Below are 15,578 nucleotides of genomic sequence, written 5' to 3'. Positions count from 1 at the left end.
TTTTTTGAGGCCGGGTCATTTTTGACCGGGAACACCACAAGTGTGACTTTGTGCCATTTTGTACAAAATAAAAGCCTTTCAAAACAAACTCCCTGATTAAGCATTAAAGCACACTATTGTGATAAACAGTGCAAATTTTCATCAGTTTTTATTTAATATTGTGAAAATTATTCATAAATAATGCTTTTTTCACTCAAAAAATGAGGTGCCTACTCTCAGATAAATGAGGCCTACGATTAATCAGAAGCAAATATAAATACAAAACCAGTCCTAAATGAAAGAAAAAAAGTTGACAAAAAGATTGAATCCAATCTTTGGTGATAATATAGCATAATGAGTGATTTATAAGCAATTTTATGAGGCCGGGTCCTTTTTGCTCTGTAAACTCGTAAGTGTGATAGGGTTCTGAACACAACACAAGGGTTAAATTAAGACTTTGATTTATCAGCTGACGAGTATATTTTAAAAACAAAAATAATTTAACACATTAAATAATTATAACATACGTCCCACACAGACATTAGTTACCAAATTAAATAAAGGTTTTCAATGCAGTTACTGTGATATTCTAACTTCATTTATTAAATTATGATTATAATAAAAAATATTTATATTAAATTCTTTGTCAATGTCAGTGTTTTTATAACAATTTTAAAATTGTAATGGTACAGTAGTAGTACAGTATATTTATTTTATTGTTTTTTTTTCTGACTTTATAAATACCTGCTTCATGCTTCAGGTAAAATTACACAACTCCACTTTCATTCACATACTGTGGTCTAGTAGAGTGATATACAAACATTAAAGTCCCATTGCTGTATATTAGACTGTATATCAGCATTTTGGACCCCTAATCGGCCAATCACATCCAAGGACCGGAACTGAGCATTGTGCATTATGTGTTTATCAAATTAGAAGAGTGTTAACAGTGTTTCCTTTTAAACATTTGTTTATCCAGCGCTTGTTTCCCCTCCAGCCAGCCACATGGGGTGTTGTTGAAGACATGGGTTGATGGGTTGAGATGCAGGTGAGGAAATGATTGACTGAAGGGAGATTTCCTTGACAAGGGGTCCTCAGGGTATGGTGCTCATCACACCGATCGAAACGAGCAATGCTGTTTAGAACAAGAGCAACCTGACACACACATGTACAACACTGGGGAATTCCTCACGACACCTTGAAGACATGAGATAAGAGCTGGAAAAAGCCTCTCTCTCTCTCTCTCTCTCCTGTGTGTTACACTCGCCCCACCTTTCCCTCTCTTTAACGTCGACCCCTCCTTTCTACAGCTGACTTATTCTCATTTAAATGTCTGCGGGGTAAAACACCTCTCCCTGCTCATAACTCGCAGGTGAAGTTTACACTCCCCTTCATAGCACACTGACATGTACAGCAAAGCAGAGAGACCTCAGCCGGACACTGTTCAAGGAGGAAGTTCTTCACAGCCATGGAGTTTTGATAGACTCTCTTGAGCAAAAGAAGTTTGGATTTGGATAACGCAAAATGCATTGGCATTGTATGCTACATCGTTTGATCATGCATTCATTGTAATGCTTATTAAAATAAAAAAAAGGACATCAGAGGACAGCAGCATCTTCAGGAGTGAGTAAGATGCCAGTTTAATTGAGTGACACCTCAGCTGTCCCCTGGACATCTTCTCATCCTCACAGTGATTTGTTGTGTTTGGATGTAAGGATGGTCTCTGGGCTTTGAGAATCGCTTTGTTTCGGTCTGGCTGTGTGTGAATGGAGCTGAGAGAGTGGAGACCCTGATGTCGGAGCTGCTGCTGCTGGCCTGTGTGCTCCTCTCCTGGATCATCACCTGCCAGTCTGGACCATGGAGACCTTGCACAGGTCAGGCCTACTTGCTGATTTAACATATATACAACTATAAACACACATTTAGAAGCATTTTATGGAAGAATACTCCATGATAATCAGGTTTTTTTTTACATTTTAAAATGATCTTTTATTTGGAAAAAGTCTAGTCTCAGTCAAAACTTGTCCCCTTTGTTAAAGACACTATTTGAGTCATGTTATCCTTTGTAATTATTGCAGATTTTCTACTGAATTGCCATTGGATTATGGGCTTTACGTTCAGTAAACCATTTCGGAAAACTAAATAAAGGCAAATGGTCATGGGAGGACAAAAATCAGCTCTTGTAATTCAGACACAAATGTCAATCAGTTCTAACTGTCATGTTATCCTCTACTGTCAGAAGTCTGTTTTTTTGGTTATTTACTTGGTGAGGATAAGCCTCTCTGAATATCTTGGTTCCCAGTGGGATGTAGGTGTAAAAGAAGACACAGATTAGATGCGGTTGCCAGGTGCTGATGTAAAACACTGGTGTTGTACAGTGGTTTCATTTGAAAGACGTCATGCACCGTAGAATGACAATTAGGGGCCATTTCTAAACTATGTATACCTGTTCACTGTTTGTAGCAACTGTTGCTTGACTGACCTAGCTAAATATATGTTCTAAGAGCATTTGCTTGCATTCCCATTAAGTTATGAAAATGTTATTTCTGAATGTTCAAAATGTCCAGTTTTTTTTTCTTGTTTATGCATTAATGTTAAGGAAACATTCATTTTATTATTTTGCAAACATTATAGAAATGTTACTTTTGAATGTTCTCTGAACATTATGAAACATAAAAATGTTAGATGAATGTTGAACTGAAACATTTTTTCAAAAATCATTCCGTGGACAATATAAATCATCTTTTTTTTGAGATCGTTATTAAAGATAAATCTGAACCGAAGTTGTTCATAACTTTGAGAGAACCTTGCCAGAACATCAACCAAAGTTATCAGAACATTCCCTGTTATCTTTAGCAAATTTCACTTGTTAGTGACACTGTGTGGAAACAGGACATTTTACACAATTCATCACGGTATCATTGCTTTTATTTGAATAAACTCTTTGAAAATATGATATGGTCCCAGGACAGAGCAAGCACAAAATGGCCAGAACACCTGATACATTTTATATTATATCGGAGAGAATCCAAAAAGCTGTGATAAAACATCAAACCAGACGTTTATGGCATTTCGGCCTCTCATTTGTCATCTCATCACAACATTAAAATCATAAAGGGGCTTATAATGTAACAGGAATAGATTTAGTGTTCCTTCTGGGTATACACTAAATCTACTCACAGGCAGATGCAGATCTATTAATAAGATAAGCAAAAACTGTTATGGTAACATTATCCACACAGGATAAAATAAAGAATAAAACATGGCAAGGCTTTTCACACAAGCTTTGCTGAGTTTGTTAGTAATCAATGCTGAACAGCTAATGTTGCTAAAATGTTCCTGTTTATTCTAAAACCTCTTCAAGCTAAGCGTATTGCAGAATTTAAATTAATATTCTACCAATACGAGTTACAGTATAAGAGTCAGCAGCTCAAGATGTCTTATTCAGCATACAGACCCACTGCATCTGAAGTGTAATCTGTACCAGCATACTGAAATCACTGAGCTGTGTATCTTCCTGTTTGCTTTCCAAAATGCCTTTTGCTTTGCTGTCTTTGAAATATGATCCAAGTGTTCTTCACTCTAACCATTTCCTTCTTTGATTCACTGAAGTGAATCAAAACAAAACAAGAGAACTTGCCCTTTGAATCTTTCGTTTATATGCTCTAAATAAATTTGTAGAATCTTGTAAATCAATGAAACAGTGTTATAGTGTTCAAAAGTCTGGGTTGGTATTTATAATATTTTTGAAAGAAATCTATTTTCCCCAAGGCTACATTTATTTGACTAAAATACAGTAAAACAGAAATATTGTGAAATATTACTACAATTTAAAAAATATTATATATTACTATATCATTAATAATAATATTATTACTATTTGAATATATTTTAAAATGCAGTTTTAAAGCTGAATTTTCAGCAGATTTACTCCAGTCTTCAGTGTCACATGATCCTTCAGAAATCATTTGCATCTCACGAAACATTTCTTATCAATGTTGAAAACATTTGTGTCACTTAATATTTTTGTGGAAATCATGCTACATTTCTTGTCAGGGTTCTTTGATGAGAAATTTCAAAATAAAAGCATTTATAATATATACCATATATATATATATAGTTCTTTTCATTGCCATTAAAGTGAAACAGCACTTAGAGGCTTTTTTAGAGGCTTTTAGAAGAAAATTTCAAAAGGCACTTAGAGGCTTTTGCATCTGAACTCGTCATATAAGAGTGAAAAATTTAAGGGGGTCTGAATACTTTCCGTACCCACTGTATATATATATATATATATATATTACTACAGTCTCTTCTCACATAATCAGGTAATTTCAGCTTAAATCAATACTTCATGTGTATTTATTTATTAAGTTGGTATTTTATTGCTGCTGAATGTACATAATCCCATAAAGCAAACAGTATAACACATAGAAAATGTATGATAAATTAATGTGAGTTTCTTTTACAGATCTGTTACCATTGGACCTCCTGTCCCGGGTGCTTCCTGTGTCCAGCAGGGCTCAGGATGGGATACGTATGGTCCAGTCCAGAGGTGCTCGTGGATTTCAGTTTTCTGGATCTCCACAGCTGTTCAGCTTCCCTGCCTCTCAGCTCTTCATTAATTGTATCTTCTTTCCCGCCGAGTTCTCCATCGTTGTCACACTGAAAATCCCACAAATGGCTCCTGAGGTGAGAGAAAAAAAAAGATAAAGATATTGTTGAGTTTAAGTTTGAAAACATCAAAGAACCTTCAGAAGCCTTTTCCTCAGAATATGCTCTAGATTTCTGAATAGCGATAGTGATCAGTCTTCACTCTTTGATGTGCAGAAGAGTGAATACATCTTCACACTGTTGGAGGGAGATTCAGATGAGCCACTCCTCGGCCTGCGTCTGTCCCAAAACAAGTTCTACTTTCTACAGAAGGGTCACGGTAGCAGGAAACGCATCACTTTTAAGGCAGTAGGGCTGGATGATAACCGCTGGCACACTGTGGTCTTGGCCGTGACGGGACGCTACACAATTCTCACTGTGGACTGTGGCACACCTCTAGAGCTGTAAGACTCTCTTTGGGAATGCTGTAGATGTCAGGTTATAATGATATATGAGTCAAAATGGGAGATAATTTTTACATTTATGTATTGAACTATATAATTTTGTTGCATAAACGTATAAAATGTCCTGTTTTGTCTCAAACAGGGAGCTTGAAAGACCTTTCCCCGATAATCTTGATACAACTGGTTCCACATTCTTCATTGCTAGCAGAAGAAGATGGAACGGCCTATTTTCTGTACAAATCTCATTTCAAGGCTTTTATCATTTTAATAAGATTCACAATGCACTTGAAATCTAAATGTGTCAGTTCATTCCACTGTTTTTTGCAGGGTCTGATACGGCAGCTAGTTTTGTTACCTGGTTCAGATGCTACCTCACAAATTTGTCCTTCGTCCAAGGCCCGGCTGTCTGCTCTCACAGTTCCTCAGGCCCTTTTACACCTGCCAATCAAACCATCATCCACTGACCTTCCCCTCCACCCTTATGGTGAGACTACAAAACATTAACACTGGAATCATATAGGCTGTGTGTCAGTATGCACAGTAATCACTAAAAAAAGTACTCCGCTGGCACATACTGTATATGTGGAGTATGTAGACACACTATCACCTTGATAACACAATATCATGTATGGTTTGTATTTGCATGCAGGTGTTAGCAAGTCTTCATTCAGTAACTTGATATTTTGAATCGGCAAACTTGTCTAACCAGTAAGAATCAAAATGTAAGCTAATCTTCAAAAGGTGCAGTTGTTATAGATTGGTTTCTGTGCAGGTAATGTCCACTAAGGATATCTTTAAGTCTGCAGGAGTCCGTCCTATAGGAATGCTGTGTGTTTTAGCTGTAAACACAGGTCTGTGATTGTATGGGGATGTGAGTAACTCTATCTCAGAGGCCTGTTACTGATCCGCTGACATTGACTGACAGCCTTGTGCTTTGAGTTTTTCTGTGGCTCAGAAGAAGTGCTGGTGTTTGAAAGCAGGGTGCAGTTGTGCGGGGCTCGCTGTGATGCTTTATACTGTGGGCCTGTTGAGAGACATGACACAGGGCAGTGAGAGGCCATGTTTGCTTTATTTCACCTTATATAATGTAGGCAGACTTAGGCTGCAACATGCAGTAAGTCTGGTATCATTGCAGATTTGTTTGATATTTTCAAATACAATTATATTCATACAGTTTTATGTGAGACACATTTCTCAATACTTGAGCAATTTAAAAAAAAACTCTTCACACAGATCTCCTTACCAGCTTTCATTTTGGCACAGCAGTTAATTTCACATTCAAATGCTCTAAACCTAACAAAACACTTCATACATGTCTCAAATCAATTCATTTTTCCATTACACTGGCAAATATTGTTACCCAACAAACACACGTTTTCATTCATAAAGCACTGACCTAAAAAACACAATGTTTTCTTCTGTAAAACAAGAATGACACTCTCTACTGTTAGAATTTACTGCAGTAAATGTCACATGTTCACATTACTGTACAAACTTATTCACAAGTTGTCCCCTTTTGTGTAGGCTAGATGATAACGTAATTGAAAAACCAACACCTAATTGTTTTGGTAGTATTTAATGGAAAATGTTTCGATACATGTAGAAATGTAGCTGTTTTGTTCAGCTTAGAACTTAAGTTTAACAGTTTTGAAAGGAGTATGAAAATGTGCATATTGGCATGTGGTGGTGGTTGTGTTTTTGTGAGAAAAGAATTCATGTAATTTGTAGTCATTGAATGTATTTTGTGACAAAGCAGTGGAAAATAATCCAGAGTTTAGCCAGCATAGACTGTTGTTGTGCCCACTATGTGATGAGTTTCAAAAAAGTGACCAAAGTTTTGAGAATGAATCCCAGAGAATGTAAAAACGACAGTAAACTGCACTAAATGGGGAAACTAAGCATCCTACCATTCATCTGTGGAAGCTGTTAATATACTGTTCATCAATATTGATGGCATAATTTCTGAAACTGAACAACTCTATTTATTTGGCACAGAGGCAGAGGTTCGGGTGACTGCTGGTGTGATTCCTCCCTGTGGAAACTCAGAGGAGGGACAGCTGTGGTTTAACACACTGAAGAGAGGACTGTTTCTCTGTGATGGGATTATATGGCTCAATATGCTGCAAGGTGATTTTGTAACCGTAATTTGCACCTGTAATTTGTATGAATGCAGCTTCTATTTATAACTGATATGGTATCTAACTATCACATTGCATCTCTGCAGTGAAAGAGAAGCTGGACTACGTGGAAGATCACCAGGATTTATTTACCAACTCTGAGACATTTGACATTGAGGTTTTCCACATGACTTCTGTAGGACTTTTCATGGCGACCGCCAACCGTGATTCCAACCTTGGATCAGGAATTTACAAATGGACAGACGGGAGGTTTGAACGATATCAAAACATCAGCACCTATGATGCACAAGCATGGCAATACTTCACAGTGGGCAAAAAGGTGTGTGTGGACTACCAACAGAATGTGATATTGCTTTTATACAATAAACCAAAGTCAACACTGAGTAACTTACATTTTAGTAAACATATTGTCGGTTAATTTGTCTATTTTTGCTCTGCCAACAAAAATAGTTTTAAACAAAGTCACAGCCTAGTAGTGGCATTCAGGATGAATTACAAGTTGGTTGGGTGAATGATTCAATGACTCACCCAGAAAGGCAATCTCTTGTTTCGTTCCTAAATTAATCAGTTTGCTTGAATGAAGCAATCTGGTAAATGATTTGGTGATTCACTTTTAAAGACTTTTTGCCATTTTTCATCACCTACTGGCATATGTGTAACCTGCAGAAACAATCAGTAAAAAAATCCACACCACTAATACAAAAACTAACAGTATATCTGAAGCAAACATAGACAAGCAGAGTAATACGAACAGTAAAAACTCTTAGTGCTGTTGGACTGATACATCAGCACTCTTGGAATGCTGCTAAGCCAATCAAATTTGAGGACCGAAACTAAATGTTTTATAAATGAAAACCTGTGATATTGATGGGGCTGCCAAGTGGAACAGCTGCTAGGCCACTATCAGAAGATTGTGCAGAGTAAAGAACGTCTGTTTGCTCATCCCCAGCTGTTCTTTACACATTCGAGTGTTTTTTTTATGTGGTTTTCCAGTGGGAGAGGGGGTGGAAACCTGGCTCTCTAGTTTTAATGTTGTAAATCACATGTGCATAATAACAGAAATTAATTTTGTCTGATGCTGTATCCAAAATTTACAGCAGACACCTCCTGCTTCCCTTCACCGTAACTTACTGCATAATTACAGTCAAGAGTTGGAAAGCCGTATGGGGCTCTGTTAATACCTGCAGTGCAATTATCCATATGTTTTTCTTCTTGGAAGTCTAATATAAAATTATGATTCATGTTCAATTTAAAGTGAAATAGAGGGGGGACACCTTTGTAATTGCATCAGTGACCAGTTATTAAAAGATAAATCAATGCACCATTAAACTAAAGTTCAGAGCTAGTCAATTCATTAAAATATTCCCATCAGCACAGCTTTGAAATCTGTCCGGGATAATTAAAAGCCTCTGAAGATGCAGAAAACACCTACACTTATGAAGTGCAAAACTCATTACAATTTAATTCTGTTTTTCATCACAGTACACAGTAATTTACTGAAGCTGCTGACATGATTTCTTACAACCATTTTCCTATAACAGAAGTTCCTGGTTGTTGCTAACTGCAGAAGTAAGGATGCAGGGGACCAGGAGCAGTCTGTGATATATAAGTGGAGCTCAAGGAAGCTGAAATTTATTCGCTATCAGACTCTGAACACACACAGTGCTCGTGACTGGGAGGCTTTCAACATTCAAGACGAAACTTTCCTCGCCGTGGCCAATCATAGGCAAGGTAATGTTTATCAGAACAGCTCATTGCACGTCTGTCATCTCATGTGGCGTTGTTGTCCTTTTAACTTATAACTCGACAGGTTTTATCTGCTGAACAATAAGAGGAGGAAGTTCCATCTATATGATTTCTAAAAGCAGATTAAACTTGAATTCCATACAAATCTCATACAAATCTATGGTCTTTGAGGCACACAATCTGAACAAAAAGACCATCAAGGAAATCTTTTTAAGGCTAAAAGGTCTCCTTGTTTATGTGGTTCACTTTGATTCTGCACTTGATGTCTATTTGCTTACGAGAGCACACTATGCTCATCCGTTCGTGTGAAGTTCTTACGTGCGCCTCTGGCATTGATCAAAGCGGAAACACAGGCATAAAAGACACCTTTCATAGCACTTCATAACCATACAGGCCCCATCTATACACCTGCATCTGCTGGAACCCATCCAATCTGAACCATGTCAATCCATGCAGATTTCTGTGTTAAAATGTGGCCAAAGAACTGTGTCTAGGCTCATATATATTGGTTTTTTGTCCACAGGGGAGAGAAACCATAATATTGACAGTGTAATCTACAAGTGGAATCCAGTTACTCAGTTTTTTGAGGTCAATCAGACAATCCCCACCACTGGTGCTTATGATTGGGAGTTTTTCACCATCGGCCCATATTACTTCCTTGCAGTCGCTAACACTTTCAATGGAAGATCTACAGTCATTGATTCTACCATCTATATCTGGCTGGGAGGGATGTTTCAGCCTTATCAGTTCATTACAGTGAGTGAAATTATGTTATTTTATCTTCTCTCAGCATGATCATCATCACAATGGAAGCACCAAGGGGACATACACATTCCTTTGTTCCCTGATCTGCAAATCAGTTTGGAGTTTTTAGTGTTTTTGAAACCATTTTTGGTCAATAATACAGTATACATTATTTACATTATAAATGTCTTTACAGTCACTTGAGTAAGTACACTTGTCTGAGTAAAAGCATTAATTTCTTCCAAAAAATCTTTCAGACCTTTGGGGCGATAGACTGGGAGATGTTCCAGATTGAAAACAGGGTCTTCTTGGCTGTGGCGAACAGCCAGATGCTCACGGAGGAGGGCAAGATTCTGTACTCCATCAACTCCACCATCTATGAGCTCAGCATGACATCTCAGACCTTCATCAAGTTTCAGGATATTGAAACGAACAGGTGAATTGTGAACTGGTCTTTGTTAGAAAAAAACTTTACTTTTCAAGTTTCATATTTTTACTTAAGGAACACTTTGTTGTCTGGGTCTTTCAGTGCTTTGGACTGGGAGTATTTTACTGTGGGAGATGACAAGTTCCTGGTGGTCGCCAACTCCTACGATGGAAACTCATACTCTCTTAATAGTGTTATATACAGGTACAGCTCTCATATTGCACTAGGGTTATTTTAGTCAACTAAAACTAAAACCATAAAAAAGTTTACTACTTTAAATAAAATAAACATTAACTGAAATAGAATATTAAAAAAACTTAAACTTATTTTATTTCAGCTAGTTACCAAAAATATATATATGTGTGTGTATGTATATATATACAGTATATATATTTATTCTAAAAATACAATATATACATACAAAAAATACACATATTAAACAACAAAATTATTGAAACTTAAATGATTGAAACTGAAATGTAGATAAAAAACAAGCAAATATAAAAATTAAATATTAACAACTATAATAGTATAGAAATTATATTATATGTGTGTTTTGCACACATTTAAAATCAGTGGAATAGTTGATCCAGAAAATTCTGTAATTATTTCTAAGCTTCATTTTATTCTCCCTTTCATTCATCCATGTGACAAAGAGATTGGGGCAATAATGACAGAATGTATGCTGTATGTGTGTTTTATTGATCATTTTGACTATTTTAGCTGTTTTTATGTTTTGTTGATTATGAGTGATGCACTGATTGGATGACACTTTAGTTTCGTTGTACATGTTACAATGACAATAAAGATTTGAATTGAATTGAAAAGGAGAAATTCTGTGTTCGTCAAAGTATACATTTTCCCAGAGTTTTCAACTGGGGGTCTGTACGATACTGCTCCATTACGATACTACCAAGGGTAATATTAAAAGACGTTAAAATATTCTATATTTAAAAATGTAATTCTAAATGTGTTAAATTTGTTCTATAGCCTTATTCAAAATTGATAGTAAAAAAAAAAACCCTCTTATGTCAGCACTCAAAACATGTCAGCAGTTTGTCACTCAGGCATGACAAAAGATGTAAATGCAAAGGTTTTTTTGTAATCAGGCTTCCTAAACACAGACAGTCCTGTACCTGACAAGCTGACTGCAATTCTGTTTGACACTGCTAGTAGTTCTGAAATGACACACTGCAACTTTAAGTAAATTGACAATCTGACAATGCAATGCATTCTTGCCAAATGTTTTATTAACATTATAAATGGGTGTTTTGCAGGTGGCAGGGTTATGAGGGGTTTATCCCGGTGCACAGACTGAGCACCAATGGCTGCAGAGATTGGGAATATTTTAACACAACCGATGGCTCCTACCTCATCTACTCCAGTGCCAGAGCTGCTCTCTCTAAAGTCCTTAAATTAAGGACCATCTAGTGGCACTGGACATATGGACTGTATCTGCTGGGAGACTAGCTGCCAGAAACAGCAACTCAAAGCATGAACACAAGTGAACCCCTGAATCAGATGTTCTTTAATGCAAATGTTATCCAAAACTTAGTTCAATGTATCACATGATGACACTTTAACACATGCACTTAATGACATACCTTGAAACCAGCTAAAGGATGAATCTCATCACTAACATTCAAAAACAGTCCACTGACCGCCTGAACAACAACAGCACAATCACAAAACACGTAAAACACACATTTCAGAAGACTTGTACCTGCACTTATTTGCACACAGATCATCAATATGCTTTGTTGATTAAAATGTCATTATGTGCTGTGGTTATGCATCCATTACTCTGCACATGAAGACAGTTAACAATTTATGGATGAATGGAAAAATAATTTTCTCAGCCAGCAAAGACAATGCATTTAACTGTACTGTCTGTAAGCTAATGATTTACATTTTTTTATTAGAAGGCCTTTAAATTTAAGTGTTCAAGTATATGCAATAAATATAATTAAGACATTATTTATAATAGATAAATAATAATAAAAAATGACAATGAGGATTTCAATAATACACAGACTATTTTCTTTTTATATTATATCTATGACTTATTTTAGAACTTGACTGTGTTGTAAAACAATGTTTTTTTTTTCTGTTTTGATTCTCTGTGTCATAATTATCAGTGGGCTGTGCTGCATTATATTGCAATATAAGTCATACTGAGTACATTAAACACTTTTCATTTTTATTTTAGTAAGTTTATTAGCCTTTTGGGTTTGTCAAGAAATGCAGGCCATATTCATCCTGTCTTGGGAAGAAAGGCTTAAAGGAAAATGATTGTCAAAATAATTATTTTGTGCCAATACACATGCAATGATGCATTTTTAGTGAAGATCACACTTTCACTCTACATTTTTTTTGTGTTATTGGATATTATAAAAAGTCACTCTTTAAATGACGTTTAAATCTACAATATTCATAATGTTAAGGAGATGGCAGAAACCACTCCTGTCGCTCATTAAAATTAATTACACAAAAATGCAATTTTGTATCTTAGGCGCCGTCTACTGGAAACTCAATACAACTGTAGCTACGTGGAATATTCTACAATTATTTTCCACTTTAGTCAAGTCACCATTATTTATATAGCGCTTTTACAGTGAAGATTGTGTCAAAGCAGCTTTACAGTATTAAACGGAAATTCTTTGAATTTATTTAAAAATAATAATTTATAGCTATAAAAGCACAAAGAATACGTGTATGTGACTATGGTTATGTAGAATGATAATAACAAAAATAAATACTTTTTGTTTTTATGTTAGTATTATCCACATCTGTCCCACCACTGCTTTTTTTCTAAAATAGGAATCAATTAAAATATAACGTTACATGTGCAAGTTCGCTGTTGTGTATAAAACAAAACATAGCCTACTAAGGCAGCAAAATGGTAATTTCTAAGTATAACACTTAAATACCAGAACAAAATAAGTATTTGAGTATACCTCTACTTCAAACAAAATCAGAAGAAAACTCAATTTGAGAAAACTCAAACTTAAAGAAATTCAACTCATTGCCATGCAGCAGTTTCCCATTCATATAATGTCTAGTGTAGTAAACGTGGGAAAAATTACTATCAGCGTCGTCCAATCGATGTCTTGCACAGATATCCTCTTATATATATATATATATATATATATATATATATCGACCAATCAGGTCCTTGCTTACTGAGTAGTAAAGAATCTTTTCGAAGTAGGATAAGCCACTCCGCATTTGATGCCAGTCGGATGGGATTTTTTAACCATTGCTCTATGTAAAATTAATTGAATGAAGGTCTGGTTGTGTAAAACATATGTTTATTATAGGTGTATAAATAACGTACAGGCTTTGACAAGAAGCTTTTATCGGTGTAGTATTTTCGACGCCCTCTTGCGGCCGTTGCTCCGCTGCGCTAGTGGGAGTGGAAACGCTGGTTTTTTAATAAAGCCTCTACGACCGAGAAAGGCGTTCATTCCCAGACGCTCGATCTGTTTGTGCGCTCTATTTGTGTTTCATTATCTGTAATTTCTCTCCCAGTGTTACCATTGCAGCGTAATACATACTAAACAACAATGAGTGACGCCGATAAGGAATTCGTGGAGCGGGTATGTAGTCATTTTTGTACCGTTTTGTCTTTTTGCACGCGCCCTTCCATGTTTCTTCTAGAAATGTCCTCCATATTGAATGCTAGCCAGCAGGACCGAGTCAGACGGGCTTCATTCATTGTTGTAAAATCGGATTATTAATGCACAAATGCAATCATAGACTCGATGTTTTTTCTTTTTAACGTCTCTAAAAACGTAATAAAAACATATAACTACTACGTGTAATATGGATTTGTCGAAATCTGAGTATCCAGTTAACGTACTTTAGCTAGCTTCAGTGCTAACAGACAGACGTGCTTCTGATCAGAAAGACCTTTTTCTGCCTTTCAGTTTTTGCTTTTTCAATAGTAAGCAAAATGTTTTAACATTACTGTCTTAACTAAGTGGTGTTTTATTTTAACATGTTTTATTAAATCTATATAACCTGTATGAGTAATACTTGCTGCTAATACACGAGGTCATCCTGAGCCTTAAAGCTAATGCACAAAATGCAAATTCATTTCAAAAACACGTACACTTTTAATATTATAACGACATTAGTCTTTTGTTAGTGTAGTAACATAACAGTAGACGAGATATGTAGCGTATAAGGCATATCAGAATTATCCTTTCAAATCCTCCAAGTTGACTTAAATTACTTTTAATGTGTAATATTACAAGAAATGCAATTAAGTGTTAGTTTGTAATTGGAGTAATTGCTTTTGCATGCATAAGGCTCAGGATGCACCGGAAAGTATCTAATTGTTCTTGATGGATATTAAAGCTCACTTTTCATTTCTGTTGGTTCATCTATAATGTTTTCCCCACACTAATAAAACGATAGGATTATCAGAGGTGTAAAGAGTACCTAAAACCATACTTGAGTAAAAGTACAGATACCTTACAGTGAAAATGACTCCACTACACGTTACAAGTCACCATTTCCAAAACAACTTGAGTAAAAGTCTTAGAGTATCTGATTTTAACAGTACTTAAGTATTTTACTTATACTAAATATAGGCTCAAAAAAATGCACTAGTCAAAGAGACATGCCAGTGAAAAACTAACATTATGGAGAAGCTGCGGAAAACAGGCAGAGAGGCAAGGATCTATGTGCTGATATTTCATGGAAAAACTATAACAAACAATAAGCCAAAGAACAGAATGACTGGCAAACAGACAACCATTACATTCGACAACTCACACGGAACTGAAGAAAAACTAGGGCTATATATACACACAGGGTTAGACAAGCTTAATTGGATGTGCTGGTTTGGGCCTCATTGCCGGCTGCAGTCATGTCCTCATCTCATATAAAACACCTCTGATTCACAAATACTTGCTAAGGAACTCCCATTCACATAAAGTAGCCTTGTTGACAAGTTTGGGTGAGTAAGGGCAAAACGCAGTACTTTCAGTGACCTGTAATAGGCAGTATCAAGTCTTTTGTAGCAGAAATAAACTTCTGCAGAGAAAGCCAGGTCCATGCAAAATGTAATGTGTAACTGCAACACTCATTTCAAGTTCTATATGCTACTTTAAAAAGAATAAATCGATTAGCAATAAATTAGGGTGACCATACGTCCTCTCTTCCCCGGACATGTCCTCTTTTTGGACCTACAAAAATGCGTCCGGCCGGGATTTCTTAATTGCCCAAAATGTCTGGGATTCGGCTTTTTTCTTAATCCCACTCCCGCTGAATCTCTGACCATTGCCGCCTGCTCCCGCAACGTGTTTTGCTCCCGCGATTTTCGTGTCCACTCCTTTAAACATAATAATATTGTATATAATTTTGGCACATCAGGGAGCTGCTCTCAGGATGCGGTGTATTTAAATATTTTTGAATGAGCGTTTGCGCTGTTTACTTTCACTTTCGATTTCGCGATCACACGCACTCTGTGTAAAGGGAGCA

At 36.2% G+C, this 15,578-nt stretch overlaps 2 protein-coding genes across 3 annotated transcripts in view; both read left to right on the top strand.

Annotated features, from left to right (window-relative positions):
- Positions 1-1,771: 1,771 nt before the first annotated feature.
- tspearb (thrombospondin-type laminin G domain and EAR repeats b) lies at positions 1,772-11,519 on the top strand. Its single transcript, XM_016472805.1, has 12 exons — positions 1,772-1,853; positions 4,448-4,668; positions 4,807-5,033; positions 5,176-5,266; positions 5,361-5,517; positions 7,029-7,160; positions 7,258-7,490; positions 8,713-8,902; positions 9,441-9,673; positions 9,919-10,097; positions 10,191-10,292; positions 11,366-11,519. The coding sequence occupies exons 1-12, from the start codon at positions 1,772-1,774 to the stop codon at positions 11,517-11,519; spliced, it is 2,001 nt and encodes a 666-aa protein (XP_016328291.1).
- Positions 11,520-13,517: 1,998 nt separating this feature from the next.
- LOC107677789 (transformer-2 protein homolog beta-like) overlaps positions 13,518-15,578 on the top strand; it is a 9,972-nt gene continuing 7,911 nt past the window's right edge. The window contains exon 1 of one of the 2 annotated variants that reach the window (XM_016472818.1): positions 13,518-13,687. In XM_016472818.1, coding sequence (XP_016328304.1) covers positions 13,655-13,687 — 33 coding nt within the window. In that variant the 5' untranslated portion in view covers positions 13,518-13,654. The remainder of the gene's footprint in view (positions 13,688-15,578) is intronic. The other variant, XM_016472817.1, reaches the window with a different exon arrangement.

The sequence above is a fragment of the Sinocyclocheilus anshuiensis genome, unplaced genomic scaffold, assembly GCF_001515605.1.
Source record: "Sinocyclocheilus anshuiensis isolate Anshui unplaced genomic scaffold, SAMN03320099.WGS_v1.1 scaffold1145, whole genome shotgun sequence".
Taxonomy (NCBI): domain Eukaryota; kingdom Metazoa; phylum Chordata; class Actinopteri; order Cypriniformes; family Cyprinidae; genus Sinocyclocheilus; species Sinocyclocheilus anshuiensis.
Note: the sequence above shows the minus strand (reverse complement) of the source record. Positions and strands in the feature narration are given on the sequence as shown.

What these genes read in the sequence shown, in the direction of transcription:
- tspearb (XM_016472805.1), top strand. Translation starts at nt 1,772, where the DNA reads ATGTCGGAGCTGCTGCTGCTGGCCTGTGTGCTCCTCTCCTGGATCATC. An exon ending in ACTTCACAGTGGGCAAAAAG is followed by an intron (nt 7,491 to 8,712) that starts GTGTGTGTGGAC and finishes TTCCTATAACAG; the next exon opens with AAGTTCCTGGTTGTTGCTAA. An exon ending in AGCCTTATCAGTTCATTACA is followed by an intron (nt 9,674 to 9,918) that starts GTGAGTGAAATT and finishes AAAATCTTTCAG; the next exon opens with ACCTTTGGGGCGATAGACTG.